The sequence below is a fragment of the Polypterus senegalus genome, chromosome 14 (genome assembly GCF_016835505.1).
Source record: "Polypterus senegalus isolate Bchr_013 chromosome 14, ASM1683550v1, whole genome shotgun sequence".
In the NCBI taxonomy this organism is placed as follows: Eukaryota; Metazoa; Chordata; class Cladistia; order Polypteriformes; family Polypteridae; genus Polypterus; species Polypterus senegalus.
The window spans coordinates 55,606,764-55,632,782 of NC_053167.1; the positions used below are offsets into that span (position 1 = coordinate 55,606,764).

General features: G+C 38.6%; 1 protein-coding gene across 5 annotated transcripts in view; it reads left to right on the forward strand.

Annotated features, from left to right (window-relative positions):
* phf20b (PHD finger protein 20, b) overlaps window positions 1–26,019 on the forward strand; it is a 161,199-nt gene that overhangs the window by 19,766 nt on the left and 115,414 nt on the right. For all 5 annotated transcript variants that reach the window (XM_039735526.1, XM_039735527.1, XM_039735530.1 and 2 more), the window contains one exon: window positions 24,633–24,733. In XM_039735526.1, the coding sequence (XP_039591460.1) occupies window positions 24,633–24,733 (101 nt within the window). The remainder of the gene's footprint in view (window positions 1–24,632; window positions 24,734–26,019) is intronic.

The following is a 26,019-nucleotide window of genomic DNA, read 5'->3' on the forward strand; positions in this document are numbered from 1 at the left end:
CAATAATTTTTCTAATGTACTAAACAAAAAGTTATAAAAAGTGCCTAGCCTACCAGAAGTAGGCTAGATTAAGCTAGGAGCATGGTGGCGCGCATGGTTGCAGCGGCTCAGGGCTCTCCTTTTCAGTACACTTTTTTTGTTATTTTTGTACTTTTTTTTGCTTGTTTGTGCACGATCGTTTCGGCGAACATCTGCTACACCCGTCAGAACCTTATAGACATCGGTGTTCAGAGCCAGACATCTGTTTCGAGTGTTTTTCATCACACGCACAACATCCCAGACAACATAGCGAGACCAGCGTGCTCTCCGTGGATTGTTGTCGGGTCTAGGAGACGATGCAGATGGAGGAGGGAAAGAAAGCAGAAGCGGGGCCGCAGATCCGGCGTTATGCTAAGGCTAAAAAAACAACCATACAAGCCCTATACAGAACTTTTTTGCATCTTTTCTCACCATTTGTTTATTTGCTTCTATAGGCATTCTATTCTACTGTATTCTAGAAACAACAATTTCATACCGTACTCGACATTTAATTTGACATCTTTGGGCTGCAGGAAGGGAGGAGGAGGAGAATGAAACGGAAGGTGGTTATTGTTTAGAAGGAGCCTCCTTATGCAAATCTTTTCTTTGTAAAATTGTTGAGATGATGCATTTCGACATGCTGTACATATTAGCGAGATCGGTCACACGAACAGCACTCTCATATTTCCACACAATTTCCATCATTGTTTCGATTGTGATCGCTTTCTTTACCTTCTCTTCCTTCCTTAACAATTATGTGTCTTGCTTGCATGGTCTTAGTGAATTATATATATAGGTAAATCACTGCAATGACTGAAATTACATCCACAAACACATGTATCAGGGCTCCGACTGACAATTACTAACGCTCTCGGTTGTTTGTTTACAATCGCGCAAGCGGATACACATGACCGCATTCGGGTTGTAACGCAAGATGTTGGTCGTAAATCAAAACAAAAATTTTTATTTTAAACTTACCGATAAGTTGTTATAAATTTTTTTAATAAAATCAACAAATAAAACACTTTTTTGAATAAATTCTTTATTTAATTTAAAGTACCGGCATGCAAAGTTACTTCTTCATCTGAAAAATGGCGCTGTGGTTTCATCATTAATTACTTCCATATTCATTGGCAAAACCAGCACTGCGTTGGAAATCTTGAATCTGAAACGATACTCGTTGTATAGGCCGACCCCCAAACTCTAAGCCAAAAATCTAGGACGAAATTCTCGGCTTATATTCCAGAATCTACAGTATGTTTTCCTTTGGGGTTCCTCAGTGCTTGTACACTATCACAGGTTACTACCAGATCACACCCATAACCACCTCCTCTGTTAAAATAGACACAATGTTTATAACATTTTTATAGATCTATAGGCTCATTGATGTTATACAATTGCGTCCTTAAAAAAATCTTTAAATATTTAAACTTTCAGATTTTTAGAGGGGTGTTGTGGCACAGTGTGAGTCTAACATTCCAAGAGACAGGATGTCAGCAGAGTCCTCATGTGAATCATGTAAGCTTCTTCACAACAGTGCGCTGGTTCACATGTCACATCAATCACAGACTGCCCTCCGAGAATGTGGGTTCCAGCAGCTGAACCATCCACCCTACAGTCCTGACCTGGCTCCTTCAGATTATTTCTTGTTCCGAGTTTTGAAGAAATCTCTCTGTGGACAGCAGTTTTCAAGTGATGAATATGTCAAGGCAGCTATGATGTCCAGGTTTGAAGGTCAAACAAAAAATGTATTTTTTCAAAGGGGTTAAAGTCATTGCAGGCAAAAGTGGATGAAGTGTATGGAGGCATCATGGGACTATATTGAAAAATAAAACAAATTGTTTGAGAACTTTTTTTCTTTCCTACTGAGGTAGATAAATTACTGAATGTCCCTCATACATCAGAACAAGCACATGATGAGGCTTCAGAAGTTCATGTTCATGTAACGTTTTATAGAACGTTTTAATTGTGTAGACCTTAATCCACATTGTCTTGTCTTTGATATTTGATATATCATACATCCATCAGTTTTAAACCTATTTATTTTTATGTTTCACAATAATAGTGAGCCAGAGCCTATACCCACAGTTGTGGGCATAGAGACCAGCTGTGGACAGGGCATCAGCCTATTACAAATACACTCTCGCATACCCGCATTTAACTTGCTAATTTTGAGTCACCAACACATATGTCTTTGAGACAGTGCCATCTCTACCATTTAAATGATATAGGTGGTCACCTACAGTGGCAAAATTTGGTGGTGGCATTTTTACTTTCTTGTATATGAAGTATAGTGAAAGTATTGTAATCATCCAAAAATATGACCTCAAGATTTTGATGAATCTCAACGTTTTATACCTTCCTGGAATTGTGTGTGTGTGTGTGTGTGTGTGTGTGTGTGTATGTAAACACAATAATTTGAGTATGCTTTCAGTTAGGTCAACCAAATTTTGCATACAAGGATTAGGTACAAAACGTAGATTTCTATCAACTTTTGAGCTATTTTTGCTAACCAGAAGTGGTACTTTTTATTCATGCAGCTGCAGAGTCCGATTTATTCAACTTTTATAATAATTGTTTAATATTTTATTGATCTGTTGTTGTTGATGGTTCTTTAATGAACGTAATATAAAAGTGGAAGTATATTCATTGTCTTGCGGTTTACTCCTCAAATATCCATCCTTGTATCTTGAGTATACGAGAAATTATAGAGGAGACCACTAATGATTTTTTAAACAATATCAACTCTGACTTTTTAGAACCTTCAGGCTTAATACAAATGTCTGATTGTATTGTGTTATTATTTTTACACAATAGCGATGTTTGGTTTAACATCTGATGACATACACATGGTCTTCCAAATCCTGGGATGTACTGCTCTAAGCTTCTGAGAGGCTCTCTTTATGTGGAAAGTTCTCATTTCTTTTTTTTCCTGGTGCATTTTCTTAGTTTTGTTTTCATGAGTGCTGACTTGTCATAAATCTAGGATGTGAATGAAAATTCACAGGCTACAATCTAGATAATAATCTAACAATAATATGAACAACGATGATGATTATAGTAATCTTCAAACTGGTGTAGCAAAGAAGACGAGATTAAAACGCAATGGATATGCAGCTCTTCAATACATTGCTAAAGGTTAACTTAATTCAAACAATAATCTCCAAAATGGGTTTACATTAAAACTTTGCAAATATCATTCTCCATTATTCAACATCAATGAAGTTCTTTGTTTACATGCCAAAAAAAAAGTTCTATGTTGTCCATCAGTCGGTCCGTCCCTGGCTCGCTGTCAAAATGAATAGTTACATTGAATTAATAAAGTTATCTATCTATCTATCTGGGGCTAGATTAACTAGGAATTGTGGGTAAACATTTAAATGAAAATGGTTATGCCTCAGTTTTATTGTATTTTGTAAGTATATTTTTCATTTTTATTTCATTAAGATTGTAAGTAGTGTGTCACCACCAATGTAAGGTACCTGTTTGGCTAGAGGCTTAAATACATACCTATGTGATTATAATTGAAATGGATAATTTGATTTTAACCAATTTTTTTTTTCTTTTTTATTCAGAGACATGTTAAATGCAAAATAAATAACTAAAGCCTGCTAATACAACCCAGTTCCATTTATGTGTTTTCTGAAATTTTACTCCACCTAGAGCAAAATTTCCTGAGACAGTTGATTACTCATAACAAAGCCTGTTTAAAAACTATCATCCTTGGCCTTCACAAGTTGTAAATTCACCATTATATGCCAAACCCTCATCCATAGTTTGCTCTGCCCAATCCTAGCTCCTCTTTCATTCCTCCAGGTTTCTACTTACAGGTGCCAGTCATAAAATTAGAATATCATGACAAAGTTGATTTATTTCAGTAATTCCATTCAAAAAGTGAAACTTGTATATTAGATTCATTCATTACAAACAGACTGATTTATTTCAAATGTTTATTTCTTTTAATTTTGATGATTATAAATGACAACTAATGAAAGTCCCAAATTCAGTATCTCGGAAAATTAGAATATCAATTAAGACCAATGCAAAAAAAGGATTTTTAGAAATGTTGGCAAAAAAAGGATTTTTAGAAATGTTGGCCAACTGTAAGGTATGGACATGAAAAGTATGAGCATGTACAGCACTCAATATTTAGTTGGGGCTCCTTTGGCCTGGATTACTGCAGCAATGCGGCGTGGCATGGAGTCGATCAGTCTGTGGCACTGCTCAGGTGTAATGAGAGCCCATGTTGCTCTGATAGTGGCCTTCAGCTCTTCTGAATTGTTTGATCTGGTGTATTGCATCTTCCTCTTCACAGTACCCCATACATTTTCTATGGGGTTAAGGTCAGGCGAGTTTGCTGGCCAATCAAGAACAGGGTTACCATGGTCCTTAAACCAGGTACTGGTAGTTTTGGCACTTTGTGCAGGTGCCAGGTCCTGTTGGAAAATGAAATCTGCATCTCCATAAAGTTCGTCAGCAGCAGGAAGCATGAAGTACTCTAAAACTTCCTGGTAGACGGCTGCGTTGACCTTGGACCTCAGAAAACACAATGGACCAACACCAGCAGATGACATGGCACCCCAAACCATCACTGACTGTGGAAACTTTACACTGGACCTCAAGCAACATGGATTCTGTGCCTCTCCTCTCTTCCTCCAGACTCTGGGACCTTGATTTCCAAAGGAAATGTAAAATTTACTTTCATCAGAGAACATGACTTTAGACCACACAGCAGCAGTTTTGTCTTTAGCCCAGGCGAGACGCTTCTGACGCTGTCTCTTGTTCAAGAGTGGCTTGGCACATGGAATGCGAAACCCATGTCTTGCATACTGAAACCCATGTCTTGCATACGTCTGTGCGTGGTGGTTCTTGAAGCACTGACTCCAGCTGCAGTCCACTCTTTGTGAATCTCCCCCACAGTTTTGAATGGGCTTTGTTTCACAATCCTCTCCAGGGTGTGGTTATCTCTATTGCTTGTACACTTTTTTCTACCACATCTTGTCCTTCCCTTCGCCTCTCTCTATTAATGTGCTTGGACACAGAGCTCTGTGAACAGCCAGCCTCTTTAGCAATGACCTTTTGTGTCTTGCCCTTCTTGTGCAAGGTGTCAATGGTCGTCTTTTGGACAATTGTCAAGTCAGCAGTCTTCCCCATGATTGTGTAGCCTACAGAACTAGACTGAGAGACCATTATTTAAAGGCTTTTGCAGGTGTTTTGAGTTAATTACAGTAGCTGATTAGAGTGTGGCACCAGGTGTCTTCAATATTGAACCTTTTCACAATATTCTAATTTTCTGATATACTGAATTTGGGACTTTTATAATTTGGTCAGTTATAATCATCAAAATTAAAAGAAATAAACATTTGAAATACATCAGTCTGTGTGTAATGAATGAATCTAATATACAAGTTTAACTTTTTGAATGGAATTAATGAAATAAATCAACTTTGTCATGATATCCTAATTTTATGACCGGCACCTGTATAGGTGTGGTATTAATGATTCCGCTCAAAGCAAAGGTAGTGTCGGGGCAGCATTTTCAGCTTTGCCTAGGACAGCAGAAACCTGCCATTTTTTGGGATGTGGAGAGAAAACTGCAGTTTTGTGTTGTACAGAGCTTCATTTTTGTTACAAGATTTTTTTGTAGAAATATTCTGTGTTGCCCTTACATCTGGGATTTGGCAGTATATCCCCATCTAGTGGACACATTTGGAAGTGATTTTGGAAACCCCTTGGGATTTATGTGCATTGGGACTGCTATAGTAGTTCAAGACACAGGCTGTGTATTTTTCTTCCAATTTTCCATTCATTGAGCACACCATTCAATCCATCTGCCATGTTCTCTGTGGTGTGCCGCTCAAGAATGGAAGGGAAGGGGAGCTGCGTGGTGCTGATGCATCAACCACTGTTTAAATTTGCCAGCTCCCCATTTTCTACACTACACTATTTTTCTCCGCCATTTTTAAATAGATGGCTTTTGTGGTGTCTAGTTCCTAGTTAGTGTGCTCAAGTTGTCTAAATCTGTATTTTTTTTTTTTCCCTCCAAAAATGCGCATTTGCTGGTTATCGTCTCAAAGCAAAAAAGAATATTGTTGGTTGGGGCTGGAAATAACAAGTGTATTGCTCAAGCAGTGTTTTTTTTTTTTAAATATAAAAACCTGTTTTGCAGTTTTTGTGGTCAACTTTATTGTAGCTTTGGCTTTGTCTCGGCTTAATTCTTCTTGGAGTGAAGTAAGATATACATGTATATTAGTGGTCTTTCCACAGTATTTTTCAGTGGGAGATTTTTCTTTATTTACATTTTAAAATCCAATGTAGGGCCATGCTTTAGATTTGAATTAAACAGGTGCCTCATGATCTTGAGAAAATCCTCTTCTGACATGTTATTTTTCTTACTGTGACACCAACAGTACCTTTAAGCACATCTCCTCAATAAAAATCTAACAATGTGCAACAAAATGTAAATTATGTGTAATTATGACTTTATACAACCGCTCATTTTCTTTTGTTGACATTAGTGATGCTCAGATTGTACAATTGCTTGTGTGAATCGGCCAGATTTCACTCTAGATGACTTGATTGGTAAAAATATTTTTTTCACCATCTGCATTTCTAAGCTTTTCAGTGTTTAGTCATTGTGCTTCTTTATGTAGTGTACTGTGATACTTTAGGAAGTGCATGACATTTACTTACCAGAACTTTCTGTAAACTGAGAGCACTCAGGCAGACTTTAGAAGAGAGAGAACATTGGAAAATGTTTTTTACATTAAAGAAAATTAAGTAATAAGCAGAGAAAAATATTTTAACGACTGATCCTGTTCATGGAGAGGAACAGCAAATGTATATGTTGTCCAGCTGTCCTTTTAGTGGAAGAAAAACGTTTTTGGCAGAAATGAAAAGAAAAGCTGCTTTAATGGGTTCAGACCTTTTCATTTGCTCTTTAAATTACACAGGCACTCCTTATTTATGTGAGTGTGTCAGTAAGTGAGGTTGTGTTTAGTATAGCTGCTCACATTTTTACCTAGAAAAAGACCAGGTAAAGAAGAGAGTGCAAACCAAAAGGACTGTTAGGTTAATGGACAAATTTGTCTCATTTACTTTTAATCGTATTAAGCTTATTAGCTTTGTATCTTCTTGATAAAAAGCTTACAGACATTTTATTAGAATTGTGACATAATTATGTGAAGCATTTCATTTTTTGCCATTTGTGTTGGGGATAAATATTTGTGTGTGTGTTCTGTCAGTTGGTAAAAATAGGTATTATAAGGAGTTTTCATTTGTTTTAGTATGTTTTATGGTTACTAAACAATAAGTCTACAGAATTTCATTCAATAAGACCTGTAGTCTGCAGTTCCATTGTAAAAATGCCAAGGTTAATACATTAATGTAGAACATAAGGCTTCTATCCATCTGGGCATGCCTAAGTATGTACATTTTTTTTAAAAGGATAAAGAAAAAAGTCTGACTCGGTCAATTCTAGTAACATAAAATTGATGATCGGTAATACATCTTAAAAATCTGATCAAAGCAACCCTAGCTGACATCATAATAATATATTAGTGTAATTTGTTGAACAAATGATATTCAGTATTCTATTAATAACTATTTAACTATTTCATCCTTTGAATTAAAAATAAAATTTTTTAAATTGTATGAGCAAAATACAGCTGCATTGATGCAGGTTTTGAGGCAGTAAGACTGGCTATTTCTATTTCTTTTTGGCCTAGTTGATGCATATCAGAGACAGATGTGACTACTTTTTTAGAAAAGCTTGCAGTATCATTAAATCTTGGATATATTTTCTGTATTTCTTCAGTACTGTCAATTTAATAGAGTAAAGTCAAACATGAGGTTAATACTTTACTGTTTGAGTGACAGGCATTCCTTATTTGAAGTAGGCGGGTTTTCAGATGGGTGAGCAGTAACAATTGAGCTTGTCATTGATAACTCAAAGTACTCATTTCAAAGGGATCTGCAACAGAAAGAGAATGTGTTGTACCTTTGGAGTGAAAAGTGTGTTGTTGTTTTGTTTTTTTTTTTTAATTTGAAAAGTATTTAGATATTGTCTTTATTTCTCCATTTTTGGGATTTGTTAGATCTTTATATTCTGTATTGATTACTTCAAAAGAAAATTATGTTTAGCAAGAATAATCTTTTTCAGTACAAAGCAAAAAATAGTTTCTTTGAAAAAATGGCAGTGTACTCGCATTCAGAATTTTTTTCGTAGTAGTAAAAGCAACCAATACATTACTTCAGACACCACTTGAATGTAACTTGTATCAGATTGGAAACTTGAATCCACAAGTACATCTTGAGGTCATTATTTTCATTTCTTTGTTTAAAGCATGTTAATTTGATTAATTTCAATATCTCCTATCATTTTAAAGGTTATGTATACACTCATTAGCTGTGTTTTGCATTTTGCAGATGGCATGCAATCCCTGAAAAATATTTTTTTCTAATTGCCTAATCTTTCACATACACACCAAAGTAGACATGGAAAGACCCACAACTTGAAACATTAATGAAATACAACAGTTGAATTTTAATGTTGTTTTAACTTCTTAAAACGAACAGTTGCCAAGGCACAGAAAGACAGCACTTTATATTTAAAACAAATGTTTCTGGTACAACAGAATAATGGTCAAGTTTGCTGTGTTCTTGGTACTTCACCTGTGTCTAGGTAGTGTACTAGAGGAAAAAAAATGCAAAGGCTTGTTTGCTCAGAGAATTCCAACTTGTTGGCTGTGCTTTTTATATTGTCTTATTCAGATTTTGTTTAAAATTAGTCCATGTGAAAGAGTCTTATGCTTGACCTTCACCTCTGTCTTGTTTTGTTTCTGATTACTTATGTTGAATAAGTGCCTCACAGCTAGCGCTGGGTGGTATACTGGTTCATACCGAAAACCGTTTTTTATTTTTTTTATGATATGGATTTTTCTTATACCACAACACCGGTTTAAATTGCCTAAATGACGTTCGGAACGTGGCGCAGTGGGAAACTGTTCAAGTGGGGACCTTTTTCACTGCTACACCGCTAAACACAGATTTGTTGCACTTATGGCTCTTTTTCACTGCTACACCACCAAATAGTGGGCGGTAGCATAGGTATGCCGCGCGGTGAAAATGGACAGAGAGCATTCCGAAACTGAACTAAAAGTAAAGTTGAACATGATGAACAGAAGAACTTTTGCCGAAAAAAAGGAGTCACATCCACGCCTGAGATAACTTTAGTTTTAAAAGGTCAGATGTGTAAATACTGTTTCTATACTACTGGATAATACTGCAAGCCAAGTTGTACTTGTTTTATTTGTTTTCAATACAGTGTAATGTACCTGGGGTACGGATAGATAGATAGATAGATAGATACTTTATTAATCCCAAGGGGAAATTCACATAATCCAGCAGCAGTATACTGATACAAAGAAACAATATTAAATTAAATAGTAATAAAAATGAAAAAATGAAAATAAAATTAATGTTAGCATTTACTCCCCCGGGTGGAATTGAAGAGTCGCATAGTGTGGGGAGGAACGATCTCCTCAGTCTGTCAGTGGAGCAGGACAGTGACAAAAGTCTGTCACTGAAGCTACTCCTCTGTCTGGAGATGACACTGTTCAGTGGATGCAGTGGATTATTCATGATTGACAGGAGTTTGCTTAGTGCCCGTCGCTCTGCCACAGATGTTAAACTGTCCAACTTTAATCCTACAATAGAGCCTGCCTTCTTAACAAGTTTGTCCAGGCGTGAGGCGTCTTTCATCTTTATGCTGCCACCCCAGCACACCACCGCGTAGAAGAGGGCACTCGCCACAACCGTCTGGTAGAACATCTGCAGCATCTTACTGCAGATGTTGAAGGATGCCAACCTTCTCAGAAAGTATAGTCTGCTCTGACCTTTCTTACATAGAGCATCAGTATTGGCAGTCCAGTCCAATTTGTCATCCAGCTGCACTCCCAGATATTTAAAGGTCTGCACCCTCTGCACACAGTCACCTCTGATGATCACAGGGTCCATGAAGGGCCTGGGCCTCCTAAAATCCACCACCAGCTCCTTGGTCTTGCTGGTGTTAAGGTGTAAGTGGTTTGAGTCGCACCATTTAACAAAGTCTTTGATTAACTTTCTGTACTCCTCCTCCTGCCCACTCCTGATGCAGCCCACAATAGCAGTGTCATCAGCTAACTTTTGCACGTGGCAGGACTCGAGTCATATTGGAAGTCTGATGTATATAGATTGAACAGGACCGAGAAAGTACAGTCCCTCGGCGCCCTGTATTGCTGAACACAATGTCAGACCTGCAGTTCCCAAGAGCACATATTGAGGTCTGTCTGTAAGATAGTCCACAATCCATGCCACCAGGTGTGAGTCTACTCCCATCTCAGTCAGCTTGTCTCTAAGGAGCAGAGGTTGGATGGTGTTGAAGGCCTAGAGAAGTCCAAAACATAATTCTTACAGCACCACTGCCTCTGTCCAGGTGGGAGAGGGATCGTGTAGCATATAGATGATGGCATCCTCCGCTCCCACCTTCTCCTGGTATGCAACTGCAGAGGGTCGAGGGCGTGGCGGACCTGTGGCCTCAGGTGGTGAAGCAGCAGCCGCTCCATGGTCTTCATCAGATGTGACGTCAGAGCAACAGGCCGGAAGTCATTCAGCTCACTAGGACGTGATACCTTTGGGACAGGGTGATACAAGATGTTTTCCAAAGCCTTGGGACTCTCCCTGTTCCAGGCTCAGGTTGAAGATGCGCTGTAGAGGACTCCCCAGTTCCAACGCACAGGCCTTCAGCAGTCGTGGCGATACACCATCTGGACCCTGCTTTGCTCTTTTCAGCTCTCTGCTCACCTGGGCTGCTGTAATTGTGGGTGGGGATGTCTCACCTATGCTGGTATCAGCAGAAGGATGGTTGGAGGATGCAGTACTCGAGGTGAGAGTGGGTTACTGTGATCAAACCTATTAAAGAAGTTGTTCATTTGGTTTGCTCTCTCCACGCCTGTCTCGATGGCGGCACCCGCTCGAGCTGCAGCCAGTGATAATCTTCATCCCATCCCACACTTCCTTCATGCTGTTGTTCTGCAACTTCTGCTCCAGCTTTCTCCTGTACTGCTCTTTCGCCCTGAGCTGGACTCGAGTTCCTTCTGCACGCACTTGAGCTCATGCTGATCACCACCTTTAAAAGCCCTTTTCTTCTGGTTCAAAAGGCCCTTGATGTCACTTGTAATCCATGGCTTGTTGTTAGCATAGCAGCATACTGTTCTTACTGGAACTACAATGTCCATACAGAAGTTGATGTAATCAGTTGTGCATTCAACAGCCTCTTCAATGTTCTCACTATGTGACCCAAGCAATATATCCCAGTCTGTAGTTCCAAAGCAGTCTCTCAGAGCCTGCTCTGCCTCAGGGACCACTTCCTGAATGAGCGTGTAGTTGTAGGTAGCGCCTCACTCTTGGTTTGTATTGAGGCTGAAGCAGAACCAGGTTATGATCTGCTTTCCCAAGCGCAGGCAGCGGGGTGGCGCTGTATGCGTCTTTAACGCTTGCATACAGTAGGTCGATAGTCCTGTTTTCCCGAGTGTTACAATCCACATACTGGGAGAAGGCAGGTAATGTTTTGTCCAGCGTTACATGGTTAAAGTCTCCAGCGATTAGCACAAGTGCCTCAGGGTGCTGCGTTTGTAACTTAGCAACTGCGGAATGGATGATGTCACTCGCCATCTCCGCGTTAAACGAGGGGATGTAAACAATAACAGCAATCACGTGTCCAAACTCTCTGGGCAAGTAATAGGGCAGACTTACGGCCAACAGTTCGATGTCCCTGCAGCAAGTGGAGATTTTAACGTTTACATGTCCTGAGTTGCACCACTTTGTATTGACATAGAGAGCGAGTCCTCCTCCTTTCTTCTTTCCACAGGTACTTGCGTCTCTGTCCGCTCTAACTGTGCTAAACCCGGGTAGCTCCACGTTAGCATCTGGGATGGTAGACGTTAGCCACGTTTCACTAAAACACAGCAAGCTGCATTCTCTGTAGGTTCTGACATTTTTCACCAGCACAGCCAGTTCGTCGATCTTATTTGGTAGTGAGTTTACATTTCCCAGGATCACAGAAGGCACCGACGGTTTATAACGCCATTTTCTCTCAAGTTGTCTCGATTTAATCTTCTCTTTTATCTTTGCGCCTCGGCTGCCCGATATCGCCTTCTTACCTCGTCAGGTAAATAAGGAACCACACCGGCATAAGCATTTCTTCTCGGTGCTTTAAGCTGACTACTTGAATAGGCGATTCTTGGAGTGTAAAAATCCATTTCAAATAGTAAAATAGTAAAAAGTGTCCAGGGAGCAATTCCACATAAAAAAGTGGTAGAAGTGATCAGTGAAATAGGGAAAAATAGAAATAAAAAGATAAAGTCATACTGTGTAATAGTGTGACGACATGTTGACTTTATGTTCGTAATTTGTCATTAAAGTAGACCATCGTAAACTAAACTTCATCGTAAAATGAATATTTAATTTACTAGATTTTCTCAAACCCCGTCTTAAGTTATATAGCACACAGAGATGGGGACAAGTCACATATGATCAAGTCCAAGCAAGTTTCAAGTCTCGAGTCAAGTCTTAAGTCACAGTTAAGACAAATCAAGCAAGTCAAGTCAAGGGTTCACCCTAAGCAAGTTGAGTCCTGATAAGTTTCAAGCCAAGTCAAGTCAAGTTGCAGTACTAAAACAAACAGAGGTTAAATTTTCGATACGTTTATTTTTGCACAGAAAAATTTTTACAGAAAAGATTAACTTATATACATATATTATGTATCTTATTTGCATTGCTATATTTAAATTATATGCATATCTGTGCTACATTAATATCTGAAAATAAAATTGTGTTGCTTACAAAAAATGTTTAAAACTAAGAAATCCAGTCTAAAATGTATAATGCAATTCAATCTGAAAGGATTAGTTTACTATGACAACAACAATGTACAGATAATGTACTCACCTCCTTGTCATCCAATATGTTCATGTCTTTCTTTCCACAGTCATAAAGAAATTGTTTTTTTTTTTTTTTTTGAGGAAAACATTTCAGGATTTCTGTCTATATTTAATTGATATGTATGGCGCCCCGAAGTTTGAACTTCCAAAATGCAGTTTAAATGCAGCTTCAAAAGCCCGAAATGATTGGTTATTTTCCAAACAAATTGACAATTTATATACTTTTTAGCCTCAAATGCTGGTCTTGTCTCCTCTCTGTGCAGTCTGTGTGATTCAGGTAAATACAGTTAATAGATGTTAAAAAAAAAACAATAATCTCTTTTATATCTTTAATGTCAAACATCCTGCAATGCTGTTTTTACCTTTTTTTGTAAAGGGTATTTGAGCTTCTATACATATTAACTGTGTAAACACTGTGTCTGCACTTTTGCTGCAATCTCTAAGACTGTATTTACCCGAATCACACAGACTGCGCAGAGACAACACAAGACCAGCATTTGAGGTTAAAAAGTATATAAATTGTCCATTTGTTTAGAAAATAACCGATTGTTTCGCTAGATAAGACTCCTCCTCCTCGACTGGAATCGTTTAGAGTCTTCTGAAGCTGCATTTAAACTGTATTTTGGAAATTCAAACTTCGGGGTGTCATACGTATCCATTATATAGAGAGAAATCCTGAAATGTTTTCCTCAAAAAAACAATTTCTTAATGATCGAGGAAATGTTTTATATATGATGCTTTAATACTTATGCTGTCCACTATAAGGCACAGTAGGGGATTTATCTACTCTTTTTAATCTAACGTTAGTGATGAATCTCGTTAATTAAAATGAACGGATCTTTTTCATTTCAGCAGAATATAAATATAATGTATGTTAATATAGCCCAGTGATGAAGTTATGAAGCTTAATCGTCATCTCTGCGGTGGACGCGCAATATACACGTTTCATACATAATATATAATCTGATATATTTGTTTTCTATTTGAACTGGTTTCATTGTTATACAGCACACAACAGTTTGTTGGTATTGTGAGTGTACACAAAAAAATTATAGACACTTAACGTAACCGATTCGAACGATGAAATTATTCTTGTCTGTATGACCAAAAAGTTTTGAACGAGTTATTGAAGGAGAAGTGATTGCACCGACGCTTTCATCTTAGATTTTCATGCAGTAAAACGTACACGAGCTGCCATTCAACTAAACACACGCAGTCAGTCCATACAAACGCTTGAAAATGCGCACATTTAATATAGACATTATAGTTTACATGTAATATCGAGAAGCCCTTTCATTTCAAGTTGCACTCAACATTAAAATGTGGCTACGCCACTGGTAACGTTATAGCGTTTTATTTATGAGATGATCATCACATTTCTGATAAAAAACATGCAACCAAGGCCAAATTATGACAAACAGAAAAGATTAATTTAATTAATTAGTGATCATTTTATTAAATTGACTATAAAGAATTCGACTTTATTACCTTTCCTTTTGGTTTTTGAAGTGCCGGATGAAATTTGATGTTGTGGTTGTCGTGTCTGATACTTTCGCATTGCATTCTCTGCATCTGGCAAATCTTTTTTTGTTAATACGGTCTAGTTCAAAGTCCTTATAGCCAAATGTGACTATATGTCGAGTCTTACACTTTTAAGTCAAGTCTCAAGTCAAAGTCAAGTCAAGTCAAGTCAAGTCATTTTCCTCTCAAGTCAAAGTCAAGTCGTTTTCTTACTTCAATCAAGCAAGTCTCAAGTCCTGAAAATTGTGACTCGAGTCCCCCATCTCTGATAGCACATTAAATGCTTTGTGTTAAGTGATTCTTAAACTGACTTCTTGCACTAAGAGGAGGAGCTGGTAGCGATCGCCGCACAGAATACATTCACTTCATAATTTTCCTGCTCTCTGAACATTTAGAATGCTAAGATACTTAATATAATTTTCATGGTGAAATGCATTAAAGCATGCATTAATCATATGGGGGCATGTTTTTCTGGTGGGTTTACTCGGCGTGCTTCAGTTTCCTTTCAAAGTCATGTAGGATGTGGGGTTTTGTTGTGCTATATTGACCCTGCTAGTGTATGTTTTGCTTGTATTCATCCTTCGATGTGCTGGCGACTTGTTCAGGATGGGCGCAACTCTGAATGGATGGCATAATTAAACATGTATAACGAAGATATTTTTAAAGTTCTGAACACTCCGTGGGCTAAGTTTATAACTAGTTTTAATTTCACAATGACGTTTATCGTGTGGTGATTGGTTATGTGGTGAAAGAAAGGAAGGAAGGAAGGAAAAAGGAACTGGGGTATTGGTACGTCAGATAGAGACAGCATGCATGCAATAAAGATAGCCCTCTCAGAAGAACATGCATTGAATTCTGTGTTTGTGTCTCCGACCAGCAGATCAGAAACCCAACATTTGCACAATATTTAAGTTAAAGCTGTGCGATAGCTATTCATACATCCAGTTTTTTGGAGCCTCGTCACACCTGCCATAAAGTTCTCTACACTGAACATACACCTGGGGACCCCTTACTGCGAGGGAGCAGCACTACCGTGCATGTGTAATACCTGCTTTAATGCATTTCATCATGAAAATGATATCAAGTATTTATCTTAGCATTCTAAATTTTCAGAAAGCAGGAATGTCATGAAGTGAATGGATTCTGTATGGTGATTGCTGTCTTCTCTTAGTGCGGAGGAAGTCAGTTTAAGAAGCGTAGTGATTAACCACTGGGTCGGGGAACGTAACACAAAGCATTTAATGTGCTGCATTAATTTATGACGGGGTAAATTAAGTAATTGATTAAGCATTGATTTTAGGAAGAAGTTTAGTTTACGACATTCTACTTTAATTATGAAGTAAACTATGAGAATAAAGTGGAAATGTCGACTTTAATCTCAACATAAACGGCGAGAATAAAGTGGAAATGTTGACTTTGTTCTCGACATAGTTTGTTTTTTTCTTCCCAGTATAGCTTAGCTTGAAGCAAGGTCCATATTAATGCAGTTTGCCTAAATCAGTGCTTCTCAAATAGTGGGGCGCGTCTGACCTCGGGGAACATGCTTTTTTATTTTTCTTTTAAATTTTTTTTTAATTTAGAATGCACTTTAAATCTTTTCTGTTACATTTAATAAAGCTATTCTTTGTTGTAAATTGGTCCATATTTCTTTCTTATTTTATTCTCTTATACGTTAATAAGGATACAGTGTTATGCAGAGGTGTATTTATAACAATTTTATAGACAAATGATACTATTTATAGTCGCGCGAGATGTTTTCTTCTTCTTCCTAGGGGGGGGCATGACAGAAAATAATTGAGAAGCACTGGCCTAAATGATGGTTCAGTTGGTAAAGATGTCTTCACCAAGTTGCACTTGTTTTTATTTTAATTTTGTGAATACTGTGTAATGCACCTGGGCTTGAAGTCTTGAAGTAACAGTGCCACTATCAGTAATAATACTATTATTTATTTTATTGTTATTATTTATTAGTTTAAATATTATGCAGTTTAATGATGATAAAGTTGTTTAAAAAGTCACTTTAATGTGTCAGTGGACAGCGATTGTTAACATTAACAGAAAGTGTAGTTGGTTTACAAAAAATATTTACTATTCCTTTTCTAAGACATATTCGGTGCAGTACAATTTTTGACAAGCACTTCTGGATATTTTCAGATATCTAATAAGTCTAAATGCCTCTTTGTATGGTTGAAAATATGTTGTCAAAATTATAGTTTGTTTTTGCAAAATTTGTTCAATAAAAAGGTTCTATATTTTGACTGCATCTGTCATGCAATGTGATACCTTCTCCATTAGTGCCACCCCCTTGAAAACTATCACTTTATGGGGCAATGCAAAACTGTATTAATACTTGTGTGCACATTAAAATGTTCTTTTTTTTGTACAATACTCTTGACAGTGGAATAGGTTATTCTTAGCCAGTAATTGCAGTGGAAAATGTGGTTAACATTCACTCATGCATGGGGAAAAAAAATACCTTCGAATACCATGAAACCGGGATAATTTAGAAAAATACCTGTATGGAAGGAGCACATAGTTTTCTTTGGTAACTTTTTCAAATTTAATATGGCCTTTCTCATTGATGAGTGAAAATCAAGATACAATGCAATGTGTTATGAATTACTGTCCCTACCTTTAAGGAAGGCAATTTTAGTGGACTTTTACGATTACCTTAGCTGACACATGTGGCATTGCCACAGCTGTGTCGGTACACAGGCAGTCCTTTTGATTTAGGCCAATGACCTTCAGACCCTATTGCTAAACTTTAAAGTTTAGTTTGGACAAGCACATTGACCCACTAGAGTGTATAGAAAGTGGTGCAAGGATAATTGGTCCAGCCCCTCAGTCGTCACAGACTTGCAGCACCCCATATGAAGACAGCACCCCGTATGAAGACAGTTTCATATACTACTAGAAGCAGTATGTTTTCTTGATAGGTAATTATATTGAGCTTTTTGCTCATTAGAGATTGAATTTCATCATGGGATTGCAGTAATTTTGCCTGTTTTTTTCAGAAAAATCTTGCTAGCTCTTTCAAGGGGGGAAAAAAAGATTTTTGTGATTGCAACTTATTCCCTATTCTGTAATTATTTCAAAAATAAAAATATATAATTTGTGCATTAATAGAGCAACACTGTGAGCAATCTGTTGTGCAATGCATTCATTTTAACTTACAGTATGAAATATTTGAATGGGGATTTTAGAAATATGTCAGAATAATTGCTTTTTAATACAGCCTGATACATAATCCCGATCTAGGAGCAAAAAACCTTTTATATTCATCCACGGAATGCAATAGACTTGGCTATATGCAAATGCACAGCTGCACTGAATTCTGGGAGAGAATATAATTTGGTGGTATAGAAGGATTTGGTCCTTCCATAAAAGAATCTGTTAAACCAGTGTTACAAATGGCATATGTTTTGTGTTTTGGAAAACTTTAACACAGCAGACATTTTTGTGCAAAGTCATGCTAATTCACAACACAGTTAATATATCATTAAATATCAATTTGAATTATTGGTCAAAGCTAAGCTTGGTCCAATGCTGACAAAATTGTTCTAATTCAATTATTTGCTCATACAGGTATTATTTTGATATCATTGTGCATCTTTGCAACTAATTTCACTGACAGGGCTGGCTATGAGAATTGTGTTGTCCCCCATGGGTCTGGCGACCGTGGTGAAAGTGGCTCCGTTATCCTTGACTTTGAAAAAGGTCATGGGCTGCGGATTGTTGGATCCTGGTTCCAGCACCCTGAGCCACATCGTTGGACTTGGTACTGCAGTACAGTTGGTGCGGTGAAGGAGATAGATCACAACCTTGTGGGCAGATGTTGGAGGCTCTTACAAAACTGCACAGTCTACAGAAGTGCCCCGTTTGTGAATTCAGAGTAGCAACAAACAGTCTTTGGTCAGAAGATCTAGCTCAGGTCTAGTACAACAACAACAACAACATTTATTTATATAGCACATTTTCATACAAACAGTAGCTCAAAGTGCTTTACATATTAAAGAATAGAAAAATGAAAGACACAATTATAAAACAAAATAAATCAATATTAACATCGAATAAGAGTAAGGTTCAATGGCCAGGGGGGACAGAAAAACAAAAACTCCAGACGGCTGGAGAAAAAATAAAATCTGTAGGGATTCCAGACCATGAGACCGCCCAGTCCCCTCTGGGCATTCTACCTAACATAAATGAAACAGTCCTCTTTGGATTTAGGATTCTCACGGAAGGGCTTGATGATGATGATGATGATGGTCACGTAGACTTCTGCCTTTTAATCCGTCCATCATTGTTAGAGCATCATGAAGCTTTGAGTAGGTGGTGGTGGCGAGGCCACCACCACAAAGAGACCGGAAAAAGAAACAGAAAAGAGAGTAGGGGTCAGTACCGATTTTAGAGCCACCATGAATAGTTATTTTGAGGAGATTGAACATATAGAGTATCAGGATTAAGTTAAAGTTAGTAGGCTTCCTTCTATTAGGAAAGTGAGGCTAGAGACGGCCAGAATCCAAGATCAAATTGTTTCTAATGAGTTTGCACGCAGTTTGTTTGAAGAACATACAGACTTGGGTACAACTGCTGATCCTACTGTAATGTGGAAAACCTTCCATGACAAGACCCTGTAGGTTACTGAGGGTTGTGTTGGTGTTACCAGTGTTCATCTCATAGGGCACCCTGAATATTATTGAGAGGAGTCGCAGTGTATGGCTTGATAGCAGCTCTGGTCTCTACTGGGAACTGAGGACGGCTGCTGCGAGGGCAGATGAGGAGGCATCCATGAGCAAGTGACACACCATCTATGATCAGTGACCCACATTCTGCTTCCTGAAGAATCGAACCATTACGCACATCCGAATGAAGCTGTTCTTCAGTGTCGTAGTGGACAATGGAACAGTCCTGTCCTTACAGGTGACACTGCAATTGCAACCCGCTGGGCTGACTGAGCAAGTGTTTAAAACTGATCCTTTGGCCTAGGATGTTGGCATCCTCTGGGTCTACAGTTCTTCAGGATGATCCTCCAATTAGCTGTGAACCACCCAATCTAACTGAGATTGTACATGTGGTGAACTAGCTGAGCGTAGGGAAGGCTGCAATGATATGTGGTATTTGGGGTGAACTTCCCCAGGCTGGTAGCAAGGATGTCCTCCTGGCATTGCAAACAATCTTTGCTTCGTTTTTGGAGATAGGCGTCATGCCAACTGATTGGAAAACTAGACTTGCCATTCCTATCTGGAAAGGGAAGGGTGATCGCCTGGATTGTGGCAACCACAGGGGGGATAAATAACACTGCTCTCGGGGATGGGTAAGGTCCTTGCTAGGGTCATTCTCAATATGATCCGTGATCACTTGCTCACCTGCCAGCGACTGAAATGGGTGTTCGATGCGCCCAATATCTCTGCAAGAGGATGAAGGCCAAGTCTTTAGAGCTTCTCTCTCTCTCTAGACTTCCTCTGAAACTGCAGAGATGAGACACCTATTATGCTTAAAATTCTGAGACTGCATTTGTGCCGTTCAACAGCTTTCCTGTGTAGTGGTTCTGTTTTAGGATGTTCTCATCACTTATTACAGTAAACACAGCATGGTTTTCAATTTTACTGATATGTAGACTTTATGCCATAAAGTTCAATGATGAATTTCAAAATAGTTTGCGATGGATTTATAACCCTCATCATACAACTTGCAGTATGATTACTAACATTGTCTAAGGTCTGTCTAGATAAAGGCCTGCTTCATTACATTAACTTGCATAATCTTGCATATGTATGGTAGAAAACTGCTTAAGCTTTGCCCTAGTAATTGTCCCTAGAATAGGTTAAATTGATAACCAAGTACTAAAGGATCTTATTATGCTTAAGTCATGGACTGAACTTAGGAAGATGTGTTCCTAAATTTTGATTCTTAGCTTTATCAATTCTTTTTTTTTTATGTGCTTTTGTTTAATTAACCAATGCACACAAGTTGTAGATATAAACTATTTCTTAAAATTAAGGATTAGGTTTTATTAGCAGATATTTTTTTTGGTGAAATGTACCATGTAATGTCATATTTCTGTCTGCTTTCAGATCCAGTCTTTAAAATGCAAGTTCTAATCATTAACTTTAGTAGAGATAAATTAATGGCACAAAGTAATTTTGGAAAGTTTATAGCAGATTCTTTGTTTTAACGTTTATGATGCACAAGCTATGAAAACTATATTTTGCCGTGTTCTTGTTTTCTTGGCAGTCATACAGAATGTCCAGAACTAGAATATAATGTATGACAGCCACTTCCCTTCAGTATAACAACAAATAGAGTTTTTTGTATTTTAGAGGTTGATTGATAAATATAATTTTCCTAGACTGCCTGGTTTATTTTACTATGTGCACATGCAACATTTATTTACATTTTCTGTCCAGTGACTGAAAAATAAGCACCACTTAAAATCATTCTGTAATGATATATGGGGTGTATTGATAAAGGAGATAAGACAGCGTATTCGAGTCAGATGGAGGACTTTGTTACTGGGTGCAAAGAGAGTTGTCTGCACCTTAACATCGACAAAACCAAGGAACTATATAAGAAAGGGCAGGGCCTGACCCCATTGGCTTTCTGACAGTTTTGTCTCTTCCAGGGATGAGCCTCCCAAGCTGGGCTGGTAACATCACTTCAGTAGATGCCCATCGAGTCAACAAGCTAATTTAAAGGATGAGCTGTGATGATGCAGGTTGGCTCCACAACCCCGCTTGCACTAGGGAGCCTCTTGAACCTGCTAATGCTAATAATGTACATGAAGGATGAACCAGCGGATGAGGACACAACACACATGCAGCAAACTGTAGATGTATAAGTGCTCCAGTGCTTTTTTTACAAACAGTCAAAACAAAGTAGTATTCCAAAGTGCAGTGCAATTTTCTTAAAAAAAATAATCCATATAAACAGGGCTGTGGAGTCGGTAGATAAATGCTCCGACTCCTCAGTTTCTAAATCTTCCGACTCCGACTCCTCTGTATGTATATACTATGCTAATGTATTTTCTACATCCATTGAAGGAAAGGAAGGCAACGTACATGTCATTTCACCACAGAACTACTGGCTAGGAAGCCAACACTCTACTATAATGCCAGATTAAAGACAAACACAATTGATTGGCTGCCGCAGATTGCGGGTGTCCAGATGGACGGGCAGATCCAGCTTGCCGAAAATCTTGACCACCGCCCCCATCCAAAGTAATGTGATGTCTCTGTCTGCTGCAGTGGCTGTCTCCTCTGTCAGCCAGCCGGAAGTTTAGTGCATTGTGTCACTCACCGGCCAGCTGAACGAGCCTCTGCTGGAGACAGGTAGGGAGATCTGTGTTCTCGGCTCCTTCGGCCCCCTTCACTAGCACATAGCTAGAGCCGACGGAGCTGAGGACACACCAGATGATTTTTCAGGCGTTTGACGCGTGATGACTCGTTGAACGGCCGAAAAATCGACAGTGCATCTGTAAATGTATGGGGGACTTTAGGCTAGGTTCACAGTTCCCTGTAACAGTAGAACACGACACAATGGAAAGAGGTGCCGCACCTTACCTGTGTATTACATCCCATATAGTGACGCATACAGTCAATGAAAAGCATGCTTCATGGTTACTTGTCATGTTCGTTTTGTGGTAACATTATGCACTGCATGCATTGGGCTTTATTCTTAAAGCAGAGAAGTAGTTCATTATGACTGTTTGTGAATTGGGACATTTCAACTTACTTTTTTAATTCCCATTTAAATTTAGTAGGAGTTGGAGTCGGTTAACTTTTTGCCGACTCCAGGTACCCAAAATTGTCTCCGACTCCTCGACTCCGACTCCACAGCCCTGCATATAAACAAGTGTCTGTGGAGGTTAAAATCCAAATAAATAGCCTCTTGGATTAAAACAAAGTTAAAAACACAGGAGACATTCTTCTAAAACCACAAGCCCAGGTGCCTTCCTTTAAAAATGATGTCTCTTCGTCTTACCCTGATTGGGCCTTGAAGAACAGAGAGGCGCCTGTCCAACAGGTGCATACAACTTTTTATACTGGCCCGTGTTCCTGCAAATCCCATAACATTCCATAGGCAGCCGCCAAGCCCTGCTTTGCTCATACTACACTACAATACAATACAATATAATTTATTTTTGTATAGCCCAAAATCACACAAGGAGTTCCACAATGGGCTTTAACAGGCCCTGCCTCTTGACAGCGCCCCAGCCTTGACTCTCTAAGAAGACAAGGAAAAACTCCCAAAAAAATCCCAGTAGGTAAAAAATGGAAGAAACCTCGGGAAAGGCAGTTCAAAGAGAGACCCCTTTCCAGGTAGGTTGGGTGTGCAGTGGGTATCAAAAATAAGGGGGTCAATACAATACAATACACAGAACAGAACAAATCCTCAATACAGTATAAAAATAAAAATTTTAGAAGTACGTAGTAGAATTTAACAGTGGATGACATCACATAATATGATTTGGATTTGTTCAGTGTCCTGGAGACCTCATCCATCAAGCTGCCTCCCCCATTTGGCCATTCCACAGCTGAATCAGTGCTAGGCCAGCCAGTCTGATGAAAGGACCTCTCTTTCCCCTGATTCTTGCGATCCTCCAGCAGGGATGACTTTACCATAGGCAGGCACAACAGCTTGGCAGGTGGGCCATGGCAGCAAGTGCCACATTTGAGTACCAAAAAGTATTGTCTCTGGCTCCACCCGACGAGAGTGTGCTATCCTCCCAGTGCTGCCAGTTTTTCTGCTCCATTCTCCCGATTATTCCTTTTCTCATGCTGGCTTTTCCTAATAAGCTTCTGTGGGCGCAGCATCTAAATCGTGCACCACAGGGAGCTGGTGAAGCAGTCAAGACAGTCTGCACCCTCACGTAAAGATGCGTCTCGCCTCACTTACCTCACCAACATCCTACAGTTCTGAGAGCACGCACACCCATGGAGATCGAGCTGGCCATTTAGTTAGTTATTTATGTAAAAATCTTTTTTCTGAGCTGTTGACCCGCTGTACCACACTCTGGACCCAATTCAAGTAGTAGGAAAGGAGAGCATTACAATATAACTGAGTGCCATTATGAACAATTCTGCACATACACTTTCTGACACACTAATACTAAATACATGCGGCAGAAGTATGTCAAGAAAAGCTACCAGGGCTCCTTTATACCAATAGCAATATGCCTCCCTGGGACTGTGACAGCCAAATCAGAACTTTTCTTTCTTTTTACTTTTCTTGCCTTTTAGTCATTCTTCTGTATGTTCAGACAATAGTGCATGAGTGTGTGTGTGTTTGTATATTTATTTATTTACCTACTTATCTCTATCTATTTAAAGTGCTTCTGTAAAAAGCCAAATTTTCCCTGGGGACAAATATCTATCTATCTACTTACCTACTGCCTTTCACATCTGTCTACCTATTCAGGGTTGGTTTCTACCTTGCACTCAATGCATCCACAGTGGGCACCTATTGCCCAGGTGTTAAGTTGTTAACCTCCCCATCATCTTAACTCTCTCATTTAAATGTGTGACACTACAATCTAAAACGATTGCAAATGAGCTGATATGACACATCTTCATGCTGTCAAAGCCTGAATGAGCCTTGCATTTTTATTTCTAAACTAGTTCTTTAATGTGATAAAGCTGCAATAATTAAAACTTTGAATCTATTAAAACTATGGGATTTTAAAATGATAGGTGTGATTCTGCAATCATGCAATCCAAACTTTAAGCATTGGGTTATCCTTGTTTAGCTAATACACCTTTTTGTTTGTATTTTACAGTAATTTTGCCCTCAGTTTGAGCAATTAAAAAGTGATAAGAAAATAATTGCAGCACTGGGTTAATGCATTAAACTGTTCAACCACTTTGTTATTGTTACACAACTTAAGCGAGTCCTTTAACTGAATGCCTGACTATAGCTGTTATATTTTTGAGGAACACTATCGATGATCAATAGCTGGTGATGAAGGAATGTAGACTGAATGTCTGCTTCTACACACATGTTTGAATGCTAGTGGGCAAATGTCACGCTTAAGGTAAAAATATGATTGCATCATTTTGGGAAAGATGTTGAAAATTTATTTTTTTTTAATTTTTTTTTTTTTTATATAATTCACAGAACTTAAATATATGGAAAATGAGTAAGAAGCCACCAAATCGTAGAGGAATCAGTTTTGAGGTTGGAGCTCAGTTAGAAGCCAGAGACAGTCTCAAGAACTGGTGAGTGCATAAATGTCTTAATTTTATAGGTGGGCGAGAGGAGGCTGTACATGCTAATAGCGGGAGCGGAGCGGCGTGGCACTTCATAAGCAAAGAGGATGTGGAGGTGGGTGGGCGAAAGGAGGACTGATAAAATAAAGTCTAGTGGAACCAGCCTGTCAGATATCAGAAAAAGGGTGTGAGGAAGTGACTCTCTGTTCTCAGTGTCAGACCAGTCTGTGTAGTGCTGCTAAGCTTATGTCAAGAATAAAGTCGACATTTCTACTTTTATTCTCACCATTTTTCTCAAGATTAAAGTCGACATGTTGACTTTATTCTCGTAGTTTGTCATTAAAGTAGAATAATACGATCCCTGCTGGTGCCTCCTCAGTGCAAGAGGAAGTCCGTTTAACACTAGAATTACCAGAGCCTACGAAAAAATTCGTAATTCCGTCCCACCTTAAATCGCTTCTTAAAATCGTTCACAGCTCTCCACCAGCGTCTTTTGTCATCGAAATGTGCTGATAAAAATCAGGCTGCAAGCAGCCGACTATTCCATCCCCCCACCGACTTAGAACGTGCACAAACTTCTCCCAGCTCATGCCTTGATTGATTATCTGGGAGTGAAGTGGAGTTTTAGAGTGGAAATAATAGATCATTATTTGGAATACACATTTCCGTGTGTTCCGTTTCTACAGTAATCCGTGTAAACACATTTTTAAAACAGAAACATTTTTCATATTGTAGTAGTAAATGACAAAATGTAAGCATAAACTATATAATGTATGAAGCCTGAAGTCCAAATATCAAACACTTTCACAAAAGGTACAAATATAACAGAACAAGTATGCTTTTATTCAAAAATATAACTGCAGAAAAAAGCCACCTTAGCATGCTATATTGACACATACTTACTACAGCTGCTATGGTAGCGTAATGGTATCAGCCGCTGACTAGTATCCAAAAGGTCATGAGTTCGATCCCACAGGGTTCAGTTTTGAGAAGTAAATTGCTCTTATTCTTACTATTTTAGAATAAAAACATGCATTTGATTTCAGTGTGTGACAGCCAGTGTAATTTATGATACTTGTAAAGGTTAGTTTTTTTTTATTTTTTTTTATTCACTTTTCATTCTCTTAGTCGTGTTCAGGATTCTTCCCTACCCTCCATCTGAGAATGCTATTTTCACATAAAGACACGCTGTAGCTCTGCAGCATACTTGTGACTGCATTCTCGTACTAATGCTTGCGAACTGAAGTGCCTGCGTGCACTTTTCGTGGCATTACACGTCTATTTTTTTGAGCATG